Here is a 22,264-nt window from a genome sequence, read left to right on the forward strand (position 1 = left end):
TATATTTTGGCAGACTTCTATTAATGATCGAAGACCAAAGCTAAGAGTCTGTATAAATGGCACTTTTATTGAAGGCTTATTAGACACAGGTGCGGATGTAAGTATCATTACTCCAGAATCTTGGCATCCGAATTGGCCTCTTCAAGAGGTAGATGTTCAGTTTCTGGGAATTGGAACCCTATCTCGTGTAAAACAAAGCACAAGATGGGTTGAATGCATAGGGCCCGAAGGGCAAATAGGAAGACTAAGGCCATATATAGCCAATATTGCCATAAATTTATGGGGCCGTGACCTACTACAGCAATGGAATACCCAGATTAACATTCCGGTAGTTCCAGGAACTCATAATTCTAGGAAAGATATGATGAGGTATTATGGAAAAAGGTCACCAGCCATTCAGGCTGTACAAGAACATATAGCAAATACCAAACCTTTAGAGGTACCAACAGCCCTACCTTTAAAATGGCTAACTGAGAAGCCAATATGGATCAAAGAGTGCCCTCTAGCTGAAGATAAATTACAGGCATTGTAACAGCTGGTGCAAGAGCAACTAGATGCTCACCATATTGAAGAATCAACCAGCTCTTGGAATTCTCCTGTATTTGTTGTAAAAAAGAAATCTGGTAAATGCAGAATGGTGACAGATTTAAGAGCTGTCAACAAGGTAATTCAACCTATGGGCCCACTACAATCTGGAATTCCTTTGCCTTCTCTAATACCAAAAGGATGGCCTCTTATAGTTATTGATTTGAAAGATACCATTACAAGAAAAGGATAGAGAAAAATTTGCCTTCACAGTGCCTACTTACAATAATTCTCAGCCTAATAGGAGATATCAATGGACTGTCCCCCCACAGGGTATGCTCAATAGTCCTACATTGTGCCAATATTTTGTAAGTAAGCCATTGGAAATAATTCGTAAACAATTCCCCAAGTCCATAATTTATCATTACATGGATGACATCTTATTATCTGATTCAAATAAAGATATTTTAGAAAGGATGTTTGAAGAAGTAAAGAAAGTCTTGCCTAAGTGGGGATTACAAATTGCCCCTGAAAAGATTCAAAGAGGAAATTCTATTAATTACCTAGGTTACAGAATAGGGTTAGAGAAAATTAAAACGCAAAAGGCACAAATTAGGAGAGATGGGTTAAAGACTCTTAATGACTTCCAAAGATTGTTAGGAGACATTTCCAGTCTACGACCAGCTGTTGGGATAACACCTGATCTAATAGTTCATTTAAACAAAACCTTAGATGGTGATAAAGATTTGAATAGTCCAAGAAAACTGACAGCTGAAGCAGAAAAGGAACTGACAATGATTGAGGAAAAATTACAGGAGGCACATGTCGATAGGGTGAACCCAAATCTTAGCTGCATCCTAGTCATATTGCCTTCCAGAATTTCTCCTACAGGGATTCTAATGCAGAGGGAAGATATTATTTTAGAGTGGATATTTATACCTAATAAACCAAGTAAAAAATTAAAAACTTATGTGGAAAAAGTCTCTGAATTAATTATAAAAGGTAAGCTGAGACTTCGTCAACTAGCAGGTATAGACCCAGCAGAAATTATAGTGCCTTTTACTACTGAAGAAATAAAAAAGTTATGGGAAGACAATGAACCATGGCAAAGAGCTTGTGCTAATTTTTTGGGAGAAATTAATAGCAACTATCCCAAAAGTGGTAGACTTAACCTCATAAAGAGAACTTCTTGGATTCTTCCTAAAATTGTACGTGATGCTCCAATAACTGGAGCCCGTACGTTCTATACTGATGCGAATAAATCAGGGAAAGCAGGTTACAAGTCAGATGAATTGAGTAAGGTGGAACAAAGCCCTTATAATTCTGTCCAGAAGGCAGAATTATATGCCATTCTTATGGTGCTAAGGGATTTTAAAGAACCTCTTAATATAGTTACAGATTCACAATATGCAGAAAGAGTTATCTTGCATATTGAAACCGCTGAATTTATACCAGATGACACAGAGTTGACTTCATTGTTTATCCAGGTACAAGACATAATCAGGAACAGGCTTTGTCCGATGTACATAACACACATCCGGTCCCATACAGGTCTGCCTGGTCCTCTAGCCCAAGGCAACGCTGAGATTGATCAATTATTGATTGGAAGTGTGTTGCAGGCCTCAGAATTTCATAAGAAGCATCATGTCAATAGTAAAGGCCTAAAGAAAGAATTTTCCATTACTTGGCAACAAGCTAAGGACATTATAAAGAGATGTCCTACTTGTTCTTTCTATAATCAAACACCGTTGCCTGCAGGGAGTAACCCAAAGGGTACTAAGAGAAATGAAATCTGGCAGATGGATGTGTTCCACTTTATGGAATTTGGTAAATTAAAATATGTACACCACACCATAGACACGTATTCAGGTTTTCAATGGGCTACTGCCCTGAGCTCAGAAAAGGCTGATTCAGTAATCACACATTTATTGGAAGTTATGGCCATCATGGGTATACCTGCACAAATAAAGACAGATAATGGTCCAGCATATGTATCTAAGAAAATGAAATGCTTTTTTGATTATTATAATATAAAACACATTACAGGTATACCAAATAATCCTACAGGTCAGGCAGTTATAGAAAGATCAAATCGTACTATAAAGGATATGCTGAACAAACAGAAAGGGACCGAAAATACCCCCAGAAATAGATTACATAATGCTTTATTAACCTTGAATTTTCTTAACGCTAATGAGAAAGGAACGACAGCAGCAGAAAGACATTGGATAATGGAAAAGTCTGCTGAACTAAATCAACCGATTTATTTCAAAGATGTGCTGACCTCTCAATGGAAGCCAGGAGATGTGCTACGTTGGGGAAGGGGTTTTGCTCTTGTTTCCACAGGAGAAGAAAAATTGTGGATACCATCAAAATTAATAAAGTTTCGATTTGAGGAGGAGAAACCTCTTTGAAAGGAGAAATGACAACTCATCCACAATGATGATATTCATACAGGTGGTAAGAAAAAATTATAGAATGGGAGCAGGGTTCTGTTCTTATCTCCACAGGAAAACCCTCATCTTTGAAAAATTCAAGGGACCGTGGATGTTTGAATACTGACAGATGAAAACATAACTGCCCAATAGGGACTATCAAGAATCCTGAATAGGTTCCATAAGTAAAATATTCTAAATCATATTTCTAAATTTATAGAGCTGGTTTTGAAGTTGGACTCTGGCTCAGTCCCTCTCCAATTCCAAGCCTGTAAGAGAAAAACCCAGAGTTTCTGGAGTTTCTGTCTCATGTCAAGAGCCATGATATGGGACAGAAAGAAATATGAGTTTAGAAAATATCTTTGCTTTTCTTCATATCTATCATACTTTTCATTGAATATATCTATCATGCCTTTCATTGAATATATATATATATGTCTATATATGTCTATATGATTAATGTTTAAGTTTTTTACAATGAACAATGAGTCTTTCCTGAAGTGACATTTGAAGTTTCCAGGAAGAAGATGGGGCCCCACAACAACTCTACCTGGTTGATATGACGTCATGATACTGATAGCGCTACTATAAGACCTGTTTTGGGTACCAGCTGCACAAGATGATCCCAACTTGTTTAGCTGAAATGGTGCACATCTTGTACAACATTCTGGCCAGACCTCCACAAAATACTAAGAGACTACTTGCAATTTAAAAGACATTGATCTTGAAATTTAACCATCATTTTACTTTCACAGGATCCCCCAGAAAGAACGTCGCCCCCATGACAGCTGGAAGTAATTCTAGAGGACGAAGTCCCCTCTCCCAGTAAAGTTTGCCCCCGGGTTTAGGGACATCATTTAGGGGTTGGGAGGTTGGGGGAGGAAATTTATAAGCTCAGGGATCATTTTGAAAACAAAAAACAAAAAAAGAGCGATGATGGGATAATAGATTTATAATTGTGAGTTACTGTTTTTAGACAAATATATTGATATTGATTCTTGTATATTGATACAAAGTTAAATTCTATTGACTATTATATGCATGCATGTTTCTACCTCTGTTTAAAACATTTTTTATGTATTGACATATGTTGTATTGATATATATATATATATTGTATATATTTGTCATATTGCAGTGTACATTTCTACCTCTGATTAAAATACTTATATAATGTTTGTGTATTGATATATATTTACCATACTGCAATGTATATTTGTACATTGTTTATATTTGGAGGTCATTGTCCTCATTTGTTTCACAGTCGTTTATTGTCTTAGTCTTTAAGTTAGATAGATATTGAGAATTATATAGATTAATAGTCATCTAAGTTTGTCATTTATAATTAGACAAATCAGGTTCTTTAGATATATAGAGATTATACTCAGTATAGATAGATAATCTTCAACCTCTTCAAAGAGCTGTAGAAAATGGCCTTTAATCTAACTCAGAGTTTTCTGGTAGTGAGACACAATTGCTCCTGGCAACACTGCTCTATTCCCGAGAGAATGTTGAGCACCAAAGACACTCCACCTGGAGCCTTTCTTTTTGGCAGAACTGGCCTTGGGGCAAAGAAATGCCCATACCTCAACCACTGACAGAGATACAGAGCGTGCATCAATGGATAAAACAGGACTGTCATATCCTGCCAAGACAGGGTAAGATAGTTTTGAAAAGTTGTTTGCCTTTGAAAATGGTATGTCAGTTATGTTAGGCCTTAGCCAAAGTTGGTTGCTTCAACGCTGCAAACATGACTTTGGGTGATTGCCCAGGTAGCTAGTTGTCTCTGTGATTTGCTGCATGTTTTGGAAGTTGTTTTACTGAACTTCCTAATTACCCAGGTAACATTATTTCCCTTCTCAGATCTTCGATGGGGTTGAAGATTATATAAATGTAGTTACTTTTCTCACATGACTTGGCCAAGTTATTTATTATACAAGACCTAAGCTAGTTAGAATAGATATTTGTACTTATTGTATATAATTTTGTAGTACGTTTAGAACTCTCTTACTTAAACAAAAGGGGGAGGTGTTGCGGGAGGTCCTTCTGCCCCTCCAACCAATAGCTGCTGAGATACTAGCCCATTGGGGCGTGGTCTCTCTCTCCCTTTAAAATAGCGGCTACTTCCTCTGCTCGCTCTCTTCACTTCCTGCTCCGTCAGCGATTAGACTCCCTTCCTGGTTGCGCAGAGGGCTATTGTCTGGGACGGAGATCTGTAAGTTTTTTCCTCTTTAAATAAATACCACCCTATTAATCATAGTTCCAAACTGGTGTGGCATTGTTTGTGACTTACGCCTTCATTTAGCTTCTCAATGTTGAGAACTATTAAAAAGATAATAGAGCCTTCATAAGACAGACTAACTCTGGACACAGTCTAGAAGGACAGGCACATTGTGTAGTAAGTGTAAACTCCTAGGAGGGTTTAAGGACAGTACAGTGAGGCCTCTACCCACTTTGCCCCATTTCCCCAGTGGCTAGCACTTATGTAATTGTCTCTATGTATGGTCAAGAACTAGATGGCAAGTCAGCCATGTGTGCACTTTATTAGCCACACACGCTTTCAAAATACATGTATATGACTACCAGGACAAAGATCTCCATTTTCCTTATTATTATTTTTTTCTGATATTGAGTCTCACGTGATTGCCTAGGTTAGCTTCAAACTAAATCTCATGCCTCTTCCAAGGGCTGACATTACAGATAAGGGTGAGCCACCATGACTGGATGCTGTTGATCTTAAAACAAAACCCAAAACAAATGCAAAGGTTGTTTTGAAAAAAAAGTTTCTATGTAGCCAGTTGGTCAGGGTGGCCCTCAAGAGGAGAGCCACGGTGGAATCAGAGTTTTCTCCATTTCCTAGTGCATCTGGCCAGTCCTACTTCTTCCTCCTGCTTGGAGCTGGCAAGGGGCATTGGAAGTTCTTCTTGGGCTACTGGCCCAGGTCCAGGAGTTTGGGTAGAAGGGGTGGGAGGGAAGATGTCTTCCTATGCTTCCACCCTGTAAGACTAATGGATGGGGCTAAGAGGGCTTAGATGCCCCGGACAGATGGATATTTCTTCTCTGCTGCCATTATCTTGATTTGCTGGGGTATAAAATCTTTAAGCCAGGAAGGAGGGTCTTCTGCCAGACTTCTCCAGGTTACAATATAGGTATTGTATACAATATAGGTTCTGGTCTGGGTGTCTAGCTAGAAGTCTGAACACAATGTCCTCCACATCTCCGATCAGACCAGCATCAAAAGGTCCCTCTGGAGGGCATCTGACATTCAAAGCAGGCCATTCTGTACTGCAAACAGTAATGAACTTTTAATTCCTTGTTTATGAGCCATGGCTGCTATGTCCTTCCAGTGAGGCTAACATAAGTTTAGGGGTAAGGAGGGGACTGTCCCATAATCTCTACCTCTGTGGGAGATATAAAGACAAAGACAACAGACAACACCCAAAATCAAAGACACACAAAAGACCTTAAAATTTTTCTCAGGAGGGACTGACCCACCGTCTAGACAGAAGATTTTCTGTCCCTGATTAAGCAGACCTTAGAGACTCTTCCATAGGGAGGTGAGACCCAAACTCATGACTCCCTCCGCAGGAAGGTGGGACTCAAACCCATCATCTCCCTCCTCAGGGAGGTGGGACCCAAACTCATGATCTCCCTACACAGGCATGTGGGACTGAAGCCCATGATCTCCCTCCACAGGGTCTGGAAGCCTCACATCCCAGTCTTTAGCACACCAATGGTGGTCTCAGCAACTCAGGTGGGACTCTAACCCACTTTGCTTTTAACCTTGGCTGTTGCCAGACCACACCACATACTGTTCGTGCTTTGGAAAATGGAAGTATAAAACAGCCTAGAAAGAGAAACAAAGATACTTACCAGCCAACCAGAAACCCCTCAGGCTGGGAGCTTGGGGGTGTCTTGGGCAATCCTGGATGAACCCCCAAATAATGTTGTGCCTTTGTTGCAAGTCTCCCAAACAAGACCACCACAGAGTAGTTATCCTATGCAAACAAAAAGGGGTTTATTGAGGAAGGCAGATCCGGATATGGGCAGTTGCTCAGCTTTTGGGAAACTAAGAGCCATGCAGAGCATTTACAGGTTAGCACTGATATAGGGAAAAACCAAAGGGACGGTGACATGTAGTTCACAGCCTTGTCAGCGGGTCTTGGGGTAGTTGACATTTAACATGATTGCTTATGGCGTAGGGAAGTCCAGAATTAAACAGTAAAGTAGTTAAAAATACATCAGGTATGGATGAGGCATGTGATCAAGAGCTGTCCCTAGCCATGTGATTAGTCACTGTCATTAATCATACCCTCGGTGGAGTTCAACTCATTTGGGGAACTAGGGGGTACTCGGGACCATGGAGAAGGCATAAGAGGGGTGGTCTTGGTTTGGTTCGAATTTTATTCCCACAGTATGACAGTGGTAAAATTAAATTTAAAAAAAAGTGTTTAAAATGGCCAAACAATTTTCTAGATGTTCTGTTTCAGTGGGAATGCATCACAGTTGCAAGTTCCCCATCCTGAGTAATGGTGGTGCTGTTTGCTCTCCTCCACTCTTGCAGCAAAGGTGTGCTGGCTTCCTGTGGTGCCCAGATTCCTATGCTCAAGATTTGTGGAAATATTTCAGGTCTCATGCTTATTTCTTAATTAGACTGATTTTCTTTATGTTCAGTTCTTAGAGTTTTTCCCATATTGTGAAGTTTTTGTCACATGCGAGAGAAATACTGTGTCCCAGCATGTAATTTGTGGCACTTTGAGGATTATACATTATTAAAATTCATCCATTGTTTTTGTTGTTGTTCAGAATTGCCTACACATTGTGATAGGAAAATGTTGGCCAAATACAATATGGTTTATTATTGCTTCTAAATTTTCACAGATATGTTTGTGACATTATCAGAGTAACACAATTTGCAAGACTGTTAAACATTTAACTTGTAAAGAATCATATAATTTATTACTCATATAACTTTCCCCAAATTATTACTTAATGATGTAATCCAGATAGCAGAGATGGCTTAAAATTATGACTTTAAAAATATGGAAAATAAGAATTTGCCTTTTCTTAACCACTTTAATTCAGTTCACAATTTAGTTCTCAGAGTAAACTAGACCCTTTGTCAAGACCTTCTAGTAGTCCTCTTTTATTTTCTCTTCTAGTCCTCTATGTGGGAGCACAACTTTTTCTGGGGTATATTCTCTATCCCATAGTCCAACTAGTGGCTAGCATACCACTACATCCCCACTCACGACACTAGTTGTCTGTGTATATATACAGAGAGCATGTCTTAAGATGTGGTGTGGTACATGCCATTCACTCTGGTAAATGCTTGGGGTAGTAACTGCAGAGACTTTAATGGAGAGAGCTCTTAGAAGCCTGGTGTGGAACAATTCTGTATTCTGTCAATCATGTTTAATAAACACTGACTGGCCAGTAGCCAGGCAGGAAGTATAGGTGGGACAACCAGATAGGAAGTAGAGGTGGGTCAATGAGAACAGGAAGTTTTTCTGAAGGAGGAAGCCCATTCCTCCCCAGTCCTGTCCAGACACTGAAGAAGCAGGATGTGACCTGTCCCACTAAAAATGTACTGAGCCATGTGGCTAACATAGATAAGAATAATGGGTTAATATAAGTTATAAGAGTTAATAAGAAGTCTGAGCTAATGGGAAAATCAGTTTATTACTTATGGAGACTCTGTGTGATTTTCTTTGGGACCTAATGACTGTGGAAACTGGGCAGGACAGAAACCCCAACAAGCAGGCCCTCAAGTTACACCAGCCCTGCTGGAGAACCAGGCTGGGCTGCAGTCCAATTCCAAGAAGATTATTTGTTGACTCCACATTCATTCACCACCAGCTGAAACTGACTAGCTTTAGGGGATTATTATTATTATTATTGTTATTATTATTATTACTGTTAATTCAAGAACAGAATCTTCTATGGAACACCTGTAACTCCATCATGTGGACTGGAAAATGAGTGCAGATATTCTGAAAAAGAAATGTGACCTTGTTCAGGATGATGTTCTTCTGCAGAGCTCAGTTTAGGCTGAGGGCCAACTAATGAGGATTGTGAACAAGCCCAATGTCAACTGTGCACTTCTGTTGGTTAGTACCCTGGCTTACAGAGCAGAGTGGCTTGCAGGGTACAATTCCATTACTAACTGTCATAGAATTTTTTATATGCTTTTAAAATTATTTTTATTTATGTGTAGTATATAGATTATATCTGTGTATGTGGTGCCTTTAGAAGCCAGAGAGGATGTTGAATACCCCCAAACTGGAGTTACATGAGGCTGTTAGTGGTGCATATGGATGATGGAAATTGAGCTCAGGTCCTCTGGAAGAACAGCAAATATTCAACCACTGAGCTATTGGTGGAAGTCCACTGAACAATCTGTCCATATTCATTGGGCCATCTGTCCATACCCACTGTGCCATATCTCCATATTCACTGGGATATTTGTCCATACCCACTGGGCAGTCTCTATATATCCACTGGTTCATCTTTCCATATCCACTGGGCCATCTGTCCATACCCATTGGGCAATCTGTCTATATCCACTGAGTCATTTGCCCACCTCAGTCACAGGCTTTCCATTCCCTTCCCAAATGTAAGTTACTAGGTAGCCAAGTGGTAATTCAACACTTGAAGAATGAGTAAATAATAAAATACAAATTTTATATTTAATTTAGTTTTAGCTTTTTATTAGGTTTGTCAACATGACTTATTTCCCTTATAAATACCTTTATATCTGTGATCTATAATTGTTCCTATGTTGAGTATTTTATGTGAGGTCAGATGTAAAAAAAATTTCACAGAAAAAATAAGTCATCAAAACATGTATTTATATCTGGGAAAGAGCATCAGAGAATGAATTTCATGTTTCACATCACTGATATTTGTAGCTTTGGTAAAATGAATTTTTTTAAGATTCTAGGAACTAATATCCACACCCATGCCACCTCAACTCAGTTCATAATGAAGAAATGCAAAAAAATTTATGAGGAAGTGCATGGAAATGCACACTAAGTTCCCAGCATTCTTTACCTTGATATTTATGTTAATGATGTTTTTCATTTCAATATTTTATTTTTGTCTTTAGTAAACTATAAAAACTTGCAATGATTGTGTTCTTGACTGCCAGTAGATATTCTACTAGGTCAGAGATAATTGCTGTGCTTTTTGATTGTCAAGGATTTTTTAAAAAAAATATTTACTGATTTCCTTGACCATATTCAGTGGAATGACGATTTAACCTCTGTTTCTTGAGATAGGACCATCCTTGTCACAACCCTAAATGAGTATGATATTAATATATTACATTAATTTTTATATTCAGTTTGCTAATGCTTTATTTAGGGTCTTTTATGCATCCATGAAGATGGTGGTACTTGGTTTTCCTGTTGTATTTGTTTTTCTGGTTTGGGCACCAGACATTTTCAGAGTTGTTCTAGAAAAGCTATCAATAGTATTTATTGTCCCTATGGTAGCTGGCACACACGTATTAACAGTAACACTAGAACATTAAGGCCAATGTAAGTGATATGAGACCTTATTCCCTGAAAAATAACCAAAAAGAATTACCTTTTACATAAAAGTTTTTCCCATGGCCCCTAGAAATGTTTGAAACAAGTGGGATGATAGTAATGTAAAAAGCATGGTCTTTCTTTTTCATTACTGTGGTGTCTTCATGACTTTTATTACATGTTGATGTTAATTTAGTCTAGATCAGCACTTTTCAACCTGTGGTTTGCTACTTACAGGTTGAGAACCATTGACTTAGAACCAGGAGGCAGATCCCTACACACCTCTGCTTGCCTTTTAATTTCCTGTAACTTCTCTGTGTCCTCAGAGATGCTGAGCTTTCTCTGTCCAAGACACAGTTTGTTTTAACTTTATCATAAATTACTATAACTTTTATTCTCCATCTTGTCTACCTGCATTAATTCTTCAGAGTTCAACCCTAAGTCTTCTACCTCAAGTAATGTGCACCCAGTCTAAATAACTTAATCAAATCCACTGTTGAACGGCTGGTCAGCTTTGTTACAAAATTAAAATGTAAAATATATGTACTAGAAAATATTTCAACAGCATACACCCTACATCCACTTTGAACAATAGAATTTGATGTGTATCACTTATAAAAGGATATAATAGACCAGCTAGAGATACAATTTCTAAATAACTTTGCCTCTTTACTAGCATTGTGGTAGCATATTATTTTATATCACTTATATTTTATTAAAAATATAATGTGCAGATGGAAATTTCTGTCCCGCCTGGTCCTACAACCATTCAGTCCCAAAGATATACACAGAGGCTTATAATAATTATATACTGACATATTAGCTCAGGCTTATTGTTAACTAAATCTTACAACTTGAATTAATCCATAGAGTTATCTATGTTCAGCCAAGTGGCTTGCTACCTTTTCTCAGTGAGGCATTCTCATCTTGTTTCCTCTCTGCCTTGCTGGTGACTGACTCTCTGCCTTTCTTCTTCCCAGATATCCTAGGCTGGTTGCCCTGCCTTTACTTCCTGCCTGGCTACTGGCCAATCAGTGTTTTATTAAGTCAATATGAGTGACAAATTTTACAGTGTACAAGAGCATTGTCCCATAGCAATACTGTTTAGTTTTGAATTACTGTAAATACAATAAAAAGTCTTGCCATGGTCCCTGTGATGTTTATCCATTTGTGTTTTCAATATTGCTTTTATAAGATACTTCTGTATTAAGAGATAGGCTTTCTTTTATTTTATGTTTAATTTACATAAGTCCAGTTATTTGGGACTATATATAGCACTCTGTCATGCCTGGACTGTAATTTATAGTATTTATGTATGAACATTTGATTGATTTGCAGTTATTCACACAATTGCATACCTGTATTATGTGCATATGTGTCTACTGATGTGTTCATGCATGTATATTATAAATACCTCTGAAGTAAATATTTTGTATGCATATTGTAACAGAACAATGTGTTGCTTTTTAAATTATTTGAATTTTGAATTTTGTTTGTTTCATTTGGCTATGAACCAAAACCCAAAACCATTTTAAACAGGAAGATTTTAGGTCTTGTAAGTGAAGTGATTTTACATCTCATAAGTGGTGTGGTTTTAGGTCCTGTAAGTGGAGTGATTTTCACAGTCAGACTTGGGCAAGGACTTAGCTGTAATGGTATGTTTTAGGGACTATATATTACTTCTACTTAGAGCCAAGACTAAGACAAAAATGTTTCTTTGACATTTTCCTTTGAGGGTCTTTTTTTTAAGATGATAAAATTATTGATGTTTAATTTGGAAAATCTCAGCAATTAATTAGGTTTCCCCATGAGAAGAGAACCACCTGACTGTCATAAATATCATCTCAGGTCCATTTCTTAATAACATTATAATTCTGTTTGTCATTTTGCAAGCAACTAACATTTTATAAGCATCCTGCTAGTATTAACACATTCCTATAGACATTGTCACAGAACTCAGGTTGTTTGTGAATTGAAATACATTTAAGTTACTCTTATTCTTCTAGTAATTATATTTTAAGTGGAACATGTAGAATGCTAAGTAAATAAATGGTTAATACATAAAGACCTTATCTGAATAGGTAACAATTACAGTAATATAAATAATGTGGGTTTCAATATTTATTAGTTATTTGAATCTATAGCAATGTTTTATATTTTATTTAAAAATTTCAAATTCTGGAAGAATAAGACAAATACGTCAGAAGACATGTGCCTACATATTAAAATAACTTTCCTGTGAAAAAATTTAGCTCTTCAAGGTATAATGTCTAGTCACCTGAAACAGGTAAACTCATAATCTGACAACATTAAAAATATTTATTTTTTGCTCCATAAAGAATAATAAAATTTCAGCCATAAATATGACAAGAAAATGGCTATTTGGTTAAAAATGAAGAAACTTAGTTGGTACTCTCTCCATGAAGCTTTGTCCTTACTGCCTAGCTTTCATAGTACGCTATGCAGGCTTCTGGGGAAAAAGTCATCAACAGTCCCACCCAGCTGTGAACACTGTGAATTACAATAATAACCAGTGTGACAAGATACACCCTTGGATGCAGGGTGGCATGAATGATTTAAGGGAGCCAACTACTTTTTGATGGATTTAATACCTGTTCCTGAGGATACAACACATGGCCAGTACTCACAGTTCCTAATAGTGAACCTACTACTAATATTTTGCCCCGTTTAGGACAAAGTATTAAGTTGCCTTCAACATTCATATCTCTCTAATCATCTATCAGTGCAGCTCTCATACCTCATCAATGAAAGTTTCTTTGTACAGTGGACAGTGTTTAATGCAAAAACTCACAATGATCAAATTGCAGAGAATAGGCCAAATAGAGTGTTTGGCCGCAGACCAGATATAATTCCTATTCCCAAGGCTAAGGAACCATCAGTGAGGAGGGAGCATATGTTAGGGAGGAACTAGCAGAAAGACCTCGAAGAGGCAGAGATTATGGAGGACCAGAGTGAACACTGTCTTCTGGGTCTGAGAGGACCATTGCACTCACCATCTCATAGCAGCTGTGGGTGCCTGCGTAAGACCCACCCAAGATCAAGCCAGTCACCATTCTAGCGTGGACAGGAGGCAGTTCATGAACCTCATCCTAGCTGAGGAGCTATGGATGGGTGCTGATAGCTCCAGTCAGAGTTTTCTTTCTCCTGGTAAGCTGACTGCATTCTAGTGGATTCCCCACACCCAGAAGTATATGGACAACACAAATTGAGTTCAAAGGCTTATGAAAATATAATAAAAGAGGACATAAAATTGGGAGGTTAGGAGATAGGGACAAATCTTGTGAGAGTTAAGGGGAAGTGCTGGGAATTTAAAAAGAATCAATTAATTTTTTAAATTCAAATTGGAAAATGGTAAAATTGACAAGACTGTGTCAAGTTGATGGTTAATACAAAAACTGTATAAACAGTTTTATTATAAACTTTCTATTGATACAAAGAAGAATTATTTAAATGTGACTCTTACATTTGCTTTGAAAATTACCTAAGGGAAAAGGCTTTCTAAATGTTAAGTATAGTTAGCGATAGGAGTGTGATAGATCCAGGTGGAAGCAGAATCTTGTGCTCACTGAACGCTCTGTTTCATGTATATTTTACCTTGATGTTTAAGTAACAATGCAGCTAGGATAATGTTGAAAAACAAGTAAATTATATTGAACTAAAATTGAAATAAATGTCATCAGGAGGCATCAGATAATTTTAAGTGTTTGAGAAAATATAAAATATGGTATGCCTTTGCACATGATCTATCAGAATGTGACATCTGCGAGATAAAATGTTGCATTCTCTGTTGTCTTATGAGTCTTTTTCCCTACAGACAGAACCAAAAAAAGATCAAGAGCAGGGACCCACTTTGATTCTGCCCGGAGACGGAGCCGAGCTGTCCTTTATCACATCTCAGGACACCTGCAAAGAAGAGAAAAGAACAAATTGAAAATAAATAATGTAGGTGGTACATGTGTGTATTGTGGACCCCAGTTCTCCTGGAGAGCTATTTTTGATACACTAAGGAAAAGTTCCAATTACTCATTTATTGAGCTTCTTTTAGCTTTCTTTTTCCCACTTTGACTTGCATTTACCCGCAAAGAACAGACTAGGAAAGGTCAGTGTCACAAGGCATTTCTGTGAAACACGTGCAATCGTAGTGTTACCAGAGCACAGAGACTAGAGTGCTGTTGGGGTGCCATCACAGGGTTCTGGGGAGCAACATACCAGGCAGACTCTGTGCTTTAGGAAACGAGCAAGTCAGGTTTGCAGTGATTGTCAGTTACTGACACTTTATAAATTTAATTTCAGAGCCAAGGCTACTCTTGGTCTCATTCCCCTTTGTGCCTTTATTCAGGGTAGCCAGGGGCCAATACAGGACATCATCCCAATGAAGCCTTTGCTTCTGTATAAAACAGATGGAACTTGCATTGGAATTGCAGGCTACATAAAAAGTTTCACTTTTAGTGAATTACAGTGAGGACTGTTTCCTAAAGCAGTGTGTTCACCCCTCAAAAGCCATTGTGCCAGTAAAAACTGCTTGTCTTCTTCTTATCTAGATCTAATCACACATTATACTCTCAAGAAATTTACACTTAACTGGTTTGAACACAAAGAACTTGGTGGAGAAACCCAGAACAACAGCTTTTCAGTGTGGAGTGATCAGACTCCGCAGGCTTGCAGGTGATTGTGGGTGGAAAACTGAACACTCTGCTTGTCAGTGGAATCAGAAACAGTCATACCCAACAAGCAGAAGTTCTTTGGGATTTTGAGACTGGTCCAGATGTCCTGGGAGCTGAGGACTCTGGGTTCTCACATCTTTCCTTTACAGCCAGCATCATGGGGACCCTGACTTACAGCCAGTCTTGATGACACAAGCCTTGCTTCAGGGTTGCAAAGTATCAGTTTGTAGCCAACAAAGAAAAGTGTAGCCGGGCGATGGTGGCGCATGCCTTTAATCCCAGCACTCGGGAGGCAGAGGCAGGCAGATCTCTGTGAGTTCGAGGCCAGCCTGGTCTACAGAGCTAGTGCCAGGACAGGCTCCAAAGCCACAGAGAAACCCTGTCTCGAAAAAACAAAAAAAAAAAAAAAAAGCAAACAAACAAAAAAAAAGTGTATAATCTAGGGTGTGGGGAGCAACTTGATTTGGCTTTAATGTGACTCCCTTCTGGAAGTCACAGTCCTTGTTCTGGTCCACTTCATCCAACAAGTCCTGGCTGTTCAGCCCTTAGCTCCTGTGGAAAGTTCAACATGGTGGTGTGGAATTTTTTGTTTTTGTTGTTCTAACTTACTATGATAGTTTTCTGGTTTTTAGTGAGGGTTTTTTATTATGTGTGTGTACCATTGATAGGCATATATGCAGAGATTCAGTTATGCGGTCTTTTTGCTTTAGTTGAAAGGCGTTTACGTGAGATTCACTGACATACTGCATGTCTCAGTGAAATTAAACTGCATTTGCCCAGTCTTGCTATTTTCCCCTATAGATTTAACAAACTATAAAGTATTACTTAAAAATCTGTATGAGAGTTATAACTCTCACTCTTTAGTGACTTGCTATATTTCTGCTTCCTGTTCATTTCAGGAGGGAGGGTGGTAACTAAGAATGTCTCAGCAGCTCAGAGACACCAAGAGCACAGGGGCCTTGTTTCTGAAGCCAGCTGTAGACTCTGCACTGGCCTCAATCACTGTACCATTCTCAGCAAGACAGAGAGCAGCTAATGATCAGATAGCAGGAATACAGAAGGAAGGACAGAAAAGGTCTTGCACTTACTAGTAAAAAAAAAAAAATGAAAATCTTAGGGAATTCTAGTTGCTATGTCCCATGCACATAAATAAAAACACCATCATTTTATCACACTGACTGCTTAAATCTTCCTTCCTTTCATTCTGTTATTCAATCCTCACAGCAAGCTAGTAGTACATATGGTTTTTATTAGCTCCATCTTAACAAAGGGAAAATCCAACTATGGGGAATAGTAATTAAAACTCTCTAAAGTAGAAGAACCACCTAAGGTTCTCAGACATTAATTTTTCTGGCTCAAATCCCTGTCATGCTCTTGAGCAGCTTTCCCCATAGGTAGTCCTATACTGCAATCATGGGAAAAGAACTAGGCCCGTGTCCAGGTTTGAGTATAGGAAGATAATACCTTTAATATAGGTTCTAAGTCTCCCTGGAAACTGCTAGAAATTTTATTTCATTTTGATTTTGAATCTTTGCTCTGTGAAGTGAGATGAGAATGGAGCTAGTCCATGTGGCAGAAGTAAATATTGTTCAGGTCTTAGGAGAGAGCCACTCAGAAGTTTGAGAAGAATGCTAGCCATGCCCAAATATCACCGGCTTCAGGATCCTTGTTCATCAGTTGCCCTATCAAAAACAGGCCCTGCCCACTGTAGTGACTTAAGAATGTTTTTTCTGCCCCCTCATACATTCAGAGGAGAATTTCAGAGAAATGTTGCAAAATACTTTAGAAAACAAACATCTTAATTAGGCTTTGGAGTTAACAAGTGAATTTGGATAATTCATGGGATAAAAATTAACCAGCTAAAACAAGGTTATTTCTAAAGCATGGCCCTCAAAATTAAGAAATGCAGCTGTTCTAAATCTATTATTTTTTGTTTAAAACCGTATCATAGTCCTGAGACAAGCACCATGTGTTTAACAGTTATAAACACTGAGACCTTTCTTCCATTTCCCTAGATTGCACAATTTTTTCACATTTTGTTTTGTCTTGTCTTGTTTTGTTTTTCAGGGTTTCTCTGAAACTTTGCAGCCTATACTGGAACTAGCTCTTATAAACTAGGCTGGCCTCAAACTCAGAGACATGTGCCTACCTCTGCCTCCTGAGTGCTTGGATTGAAGGTGTGCGCCACCACTGCCCAGGCTCACAGGCATATTTTTATGGTTGTAAGAATTTGCTTGATTCAAGAAGATTTTGTTAAAGAATCTGGTGTAGTAAGTCTCTTGCCACTCAGGTGACTATGTAATGATGTGTCCAGGGTTGAATTCTTGACCCTTCAAAAATTGAGTCAAACCTGAGATATATTAAATCCTAAGTATAAATTTTTTTTAAATATAATTTTTTATTGAAAAAAAAAGATTTCCGCCTCCTCCCCGCCTCCCATTTCCCTCCCCGTCTCCCTTTTCCCCCCTCCTCCCTCTCCTCTCCCCCTCCCCCCCACTCCTCTCCCCCTCCCTCTCCAGTCTGAGGGGCAGTCAGGGTTCCCTGCCCTGTGGAAAGTCCAAAGTCCTCCCCGCTCCATCTTTGTCTAGGAAGGTGGACATCCAAACTGGCTAGGCTCCCACAAAGCCAGAACATGAAGTAGGATCAAAACCCAGTGGCATTGTCCTTGGCTTCTCAGCAGCCCTCATTGTCCGCCATATTCAGAGAGTCCGGTTTTATCCCATGGTTTTTCAGTCGTAGTCCAGCTGGCCTAAGTATAAATTTTAAATACCATGCTGTAACAATAATTTGACGGTAACTTTAGCTTACATGGTTGAGGTAGTCTATGAAACTGAAAGATGTTCACATGTTGCTCAGCTTTCATGTCAGCATTGCAGACTTAAATGCAAGCAGTTTGAACAAAACAGACATCTTCCCATGAGTGCACAGTCTTCAGTCTAGGCCTTCTTCTCTCACACCAGGTACAATCCAAGGCACTGCAGCCAAATGGCAAAGATAGTAGTTATTTGTATAGAAGTCTAAAATGCTTCTGGTGAATCCTGATAGTTTCCTATTATAAATAAATTATAAATGTCTAGGGATAAATTCAATCTGTCATGCAAAGGGCTAAAAAGATGGCTCATCAATTAAGAGCACTTCCTAGTCTTAAAGAGGACCGGGGTTTGAGTCCCAGTAACCAAACAGTGGATCAAAACTGTAATGTAACTCCTTTTCCAGGGAATTTGATACCTTCTTCTAGCCTCTATAAGCACCAAGTACACATGTAATGCATAGGCACACATGCAGGTTTTAGAAAGTCATACACAAAAAACAGAATAAATAAACCTTTAAAAAAGAATTTATTATATGCTATTATAACTTTATAAGTATCTTATCAACATTGGGGAGATGAATATTTGTGGACACCAATTCTCTCTTCTGTGCTGTTGAATAAGCTTTCGCACACACACACAAACACACACACACACAGCCCATAAACACAAAGTTATTGATTGTCTCAGTTTTATGACACAGTTCAGCTTTGGAGCCTGTCCTTAACTACCGGGTAGTAGTATGGAACACATGCAGTGTCACCAACCAATCATTTAGAAGTGAAACAGTGGGCCCATCCTGCATCATGAACATGGCATACTTGTGTGACCAAGAAAACTTACTAGCAGGAAATAGACATTTTTTGGGAACCCCTACCTTCCAACAGGGAGTGGAACGAGTAATTACAAGTCCTATCTCTATCAATGTCCCTGGACTCCTCTGCCCTGGTGCTTCCTCAACACACAACATTATTTACCTTCCCCTCAGTGACTGAGGCAAGGAAACAACACTGTGGCCTATAAGTACTATATATCCAATACTTTCTTCTATTCATTCAAGTTAAATTTCAAGTCTAAGTTCTCTTTACCTTTCTTACATTTCTCATTAATTAAGGTCAAAGCAAAGTCTGTAAGTACCTGGCCACAGGCTTGTGGAATTTCCACACATGTTATTGTTGAGCCTCTTTTTATCTCAAAGAATCAGGGGAATTGTTCATCAGTTTGGCCTGCTTTCAAAGCGAAGTGCTTCAGCAGCCATCCAAAGCTCTAGCTAGTCTCTGTTGATTTGCTGTGTGGTGAACATTACCTTCCTCCTGAATGACTTAAATAACAGACACCAAGTAGCTGCTTCTCTCCTTACTGGGTGGTCCATTTCTATATGTATCCATATTGATCAAAGTAATGAAATTTGGGTTCCAATTAGAAACATTACCAATACCCACAATGCACAATAGCATGCATCACTATACATTTAGACAGGGATGTCTGCAAGAGACTGTTGATCATCCCTACCATCAGCAGAAACCCAGGTCAGAGCTCCTTGGTTCATGACTGTCATCTGAAATCTACCCATGCACAGACTGTATTCATACAAATGAGCATGGAAGCTTGCCTTTCTTGTTACTTGATGTATAGGATGACACTTGCAACTGGATGTTTTGAGCTGACATTTGAGAGAACCGCCTTTTCATTTTTAATGACCAAAATCTAGATTACTCAATTAGCAGTCACAATCCGCAGAGTACTGTGCACATTAAAAAAAAAAAAAAAAAACCACTGTTTAGTTTTAGTTCAATAATAAGCAGGACGCGTTCTAAGAAGTGTTTTATTAGGGTAACTTTGTATTGTAGGAACCCCATAGAGGGTGTCAGTAAAAATCTCCAGAGTGCGGGGCTGGACTGGAGATGCCTCGGAGTGTAAGCTGACTCAACACATAGTGCCCCTGCAGAAGAGCTGAGTTCGGTTTCCATTACTCAGGTCGGGTGTCTCACAATTGCCTGTAATTCCATTTTTAGTAGATCCAACACACTCTTTTAACTTCCTTGGGCATTTGAATCTATGTGTACAAACCAATAGGTTTGCTATCCAATCACTCAATGTGCCAATAAGCAATGAGTTCAGCAGATGATGTATGAGCTTGTAGCTTGTATAGTAAATGCTGACAGTGAACCTTTTAAATATGTAGGAACACACTCCGAAACAGTAGTAAGATGAGCATATTATAAACACATAAAGCAGGAATACATTTTATGACTAAGACTGATATTGTGTATTATGCATAATTATCTGTGGTGTTTTGTAATGACTAAGATTCCATATGTTCTTGTAGAGCAGCATCACAGACAGATTACGGTGTGGCATGGCCCACATCTTCCCTAGGTGACAAGATTTTTATCTCACTTGGAATCTTGTAGGATGAGCATCACAGTGAAGCCTGTACTGTAGTGCAGTGCAGTTGGGTACCACAGGACAGTAGACTCATGTTTGATTTTACAAGTCACTTGTAAAGTATTTGATGTTGAGTGTGTGGATGGTCCTGACTCCTGAAGTGTACATTTGGGTCTGTTCAATCTCCATTTCTAATCATGTGCTTCTCTGTTTCTTCTCTTTTTTATGTCTTTACCAACAGAATGTGTTTGTAGATAAACCAGCATTTCCAGAGTATAAGGTTTCTGATGCAAAGAAATCCAAGTTCATCCTGTTGCATTTCAGCACTTTCAAAGCTGGCTGGGACTGGCTCATTCTACTGGCGACGTTTTATGTTGCCGTGACAGTTCCTTACAATGTGTGCTTCATTGGCAATGAGGACCTGTCCACAACTCGGAGCACAACGGTCAGTGACATTGCTGTGGAGATTCTTTTCATTATAGGTAAGATCCAGTAACTTCTTATCTCAGACATTTGCATGTGGGAAGCAAGCATGTTCCAGAATTTTCTGTGGAAAATTTGAACTGAGATTCATTTGGCAGGGTGTGTCTCAGCCTGTGATGGAAATTTTGGCTACTCACGTGCTTGTATTTCTGAAAATTGCTTTTTCCAGTTTTCCTGCTGTTCCTGTTTTGAAACATCTAATGTTTCTATATTTAATTTAAAAAAATGGGTCAAAGAAAGATGTGGTATTTGTTGTTTAGACTTTGACATCCTTACAGATAGTTACTATGCAAAGTCAGAGATGAGTTGAGCAAAAATCCACCAGTAGAATCAGGCAATGGTCCAGGATATCCTGGGGATGTGGTTCTTTCAGGGTGTTTTGGATGGACTTAGCAAGCAACCTGTCTATGGAAGCAGAGAAAGCAGAGGGCTTAGAGAATCTGAATTTAGCTAAGGAGACCCCAAGGGATGTTTGCTCCTAGTATTTATCTCTAGAACCATGAGTGTTTCAATAGACTGACATTGGCTTGATTGTGTAGACTTATCCTATCGTCCTATCCTCTATATCTTCATTTGTTAAGACTGAATCCCAGTCTTTGTTTATCCATCTAGAACAGATTATGGTTTCTTTAGTTTAGATTAACAATCATACTGTTTGATTGGCACCATTGGAGACAAATACTGGGCCTTTACCTAGTCAGAATGATAAAGAAACATGAAAAATGATAGGGAAATATCTTTAAGAAGTGACTGAATCAAGGCGTGAGAAATTGATCTTAAAAGAAAAACCAAGAAGTGCAGCAGATCAAAAATGTTTTTCAGTGGTGGTAGTTTACTCAATGAAGCTGTTCACCTGGGCAAAGCTGCTTCCTGAATTTTCTTCACCATATTTTCCTGGTATTAGAGGTTTGAAAACTCATGGGGTCGGAAATCTATTCTGGCACTATGTGCTCTCAGGCAGAAGATGAGAACTCACACTCTGAGAAAGATTTATTTGTTTGGGGTGTGCTTTCCTGTGGGAGACTTATGGAGACTGGTGTGTGCCTCTGACGCTGCCCTCAGTTTGTCTGTGGTCAGTCTTTCTATAATATCTATTACTTAGGGAGTAAAGCAGTTTTCACAGTACCCAGAACCACATGCACTAGCCAGTTGTGTTGATGCTGATTGCCTTACAAATGGAGACATGACTCTGCCAGCAGTATAAAAGTCTGCCTGGAATCCCTCATTCACTGACTTAATTTCAAAGGCAATAGGGAGTTGCTTGCAATTTTCTGCTGTTATTTTAAATAAGTTTTAGCACATGAACAACTTATTTATAGTAGAGTTTCTCCTGTTTACCCTAACTTTTATCATGTGCATCTTTTTGAAAAGGTGATCAAAAATGGAGTAAGAGTAGGTGATGGCACT

General features: G+C 38.7%; 1 protein-coding gene across 1 annotated transcript in view; it reads left to right on the top strand.

Moving 5' to 3' along the window:
- The window catches only part of Kcnh8 (potassium voltage-gated channel subfamily H member 8), a 462,775-nt gene that overhangs the window by 260,609 nt on the left and 179,902 nt on the right, over positions 1–22,264 (top strand). Inside the window, exons 6-7 of the mRNA XM_050165081.1 lie at positions 14,331–14,454; positions 20,616–20,856. Of these exons, the coding sequence (XP_050021038.1) occupies positions 14,331–14,454; positions 20,616–20,856 (365 nt within the window). The remainder of the gene's footprint in view (positions 1–14,330; positions 14,455–20,615; positions 20,857–22,264) is intronic.

Source organism: Alexandromys fortis, unplaced genomic scaffold (genome assembly GCF_014885135.2).
Source record: "Alexandromys fortis isolate MF-2015 unplaced genomic scaffold, M_Fortis_MF-2015_v1.1 scaffold_121, whole genome shotgun sequence".
In the NCBI taxonomy this organism is placed as follows: domain Eukaryota; kingdom Metazoa; phylum Chordata; class Mammalia; order Rodentia; family Cricetidae; genus Alexandromys; species Alexandromys fortis.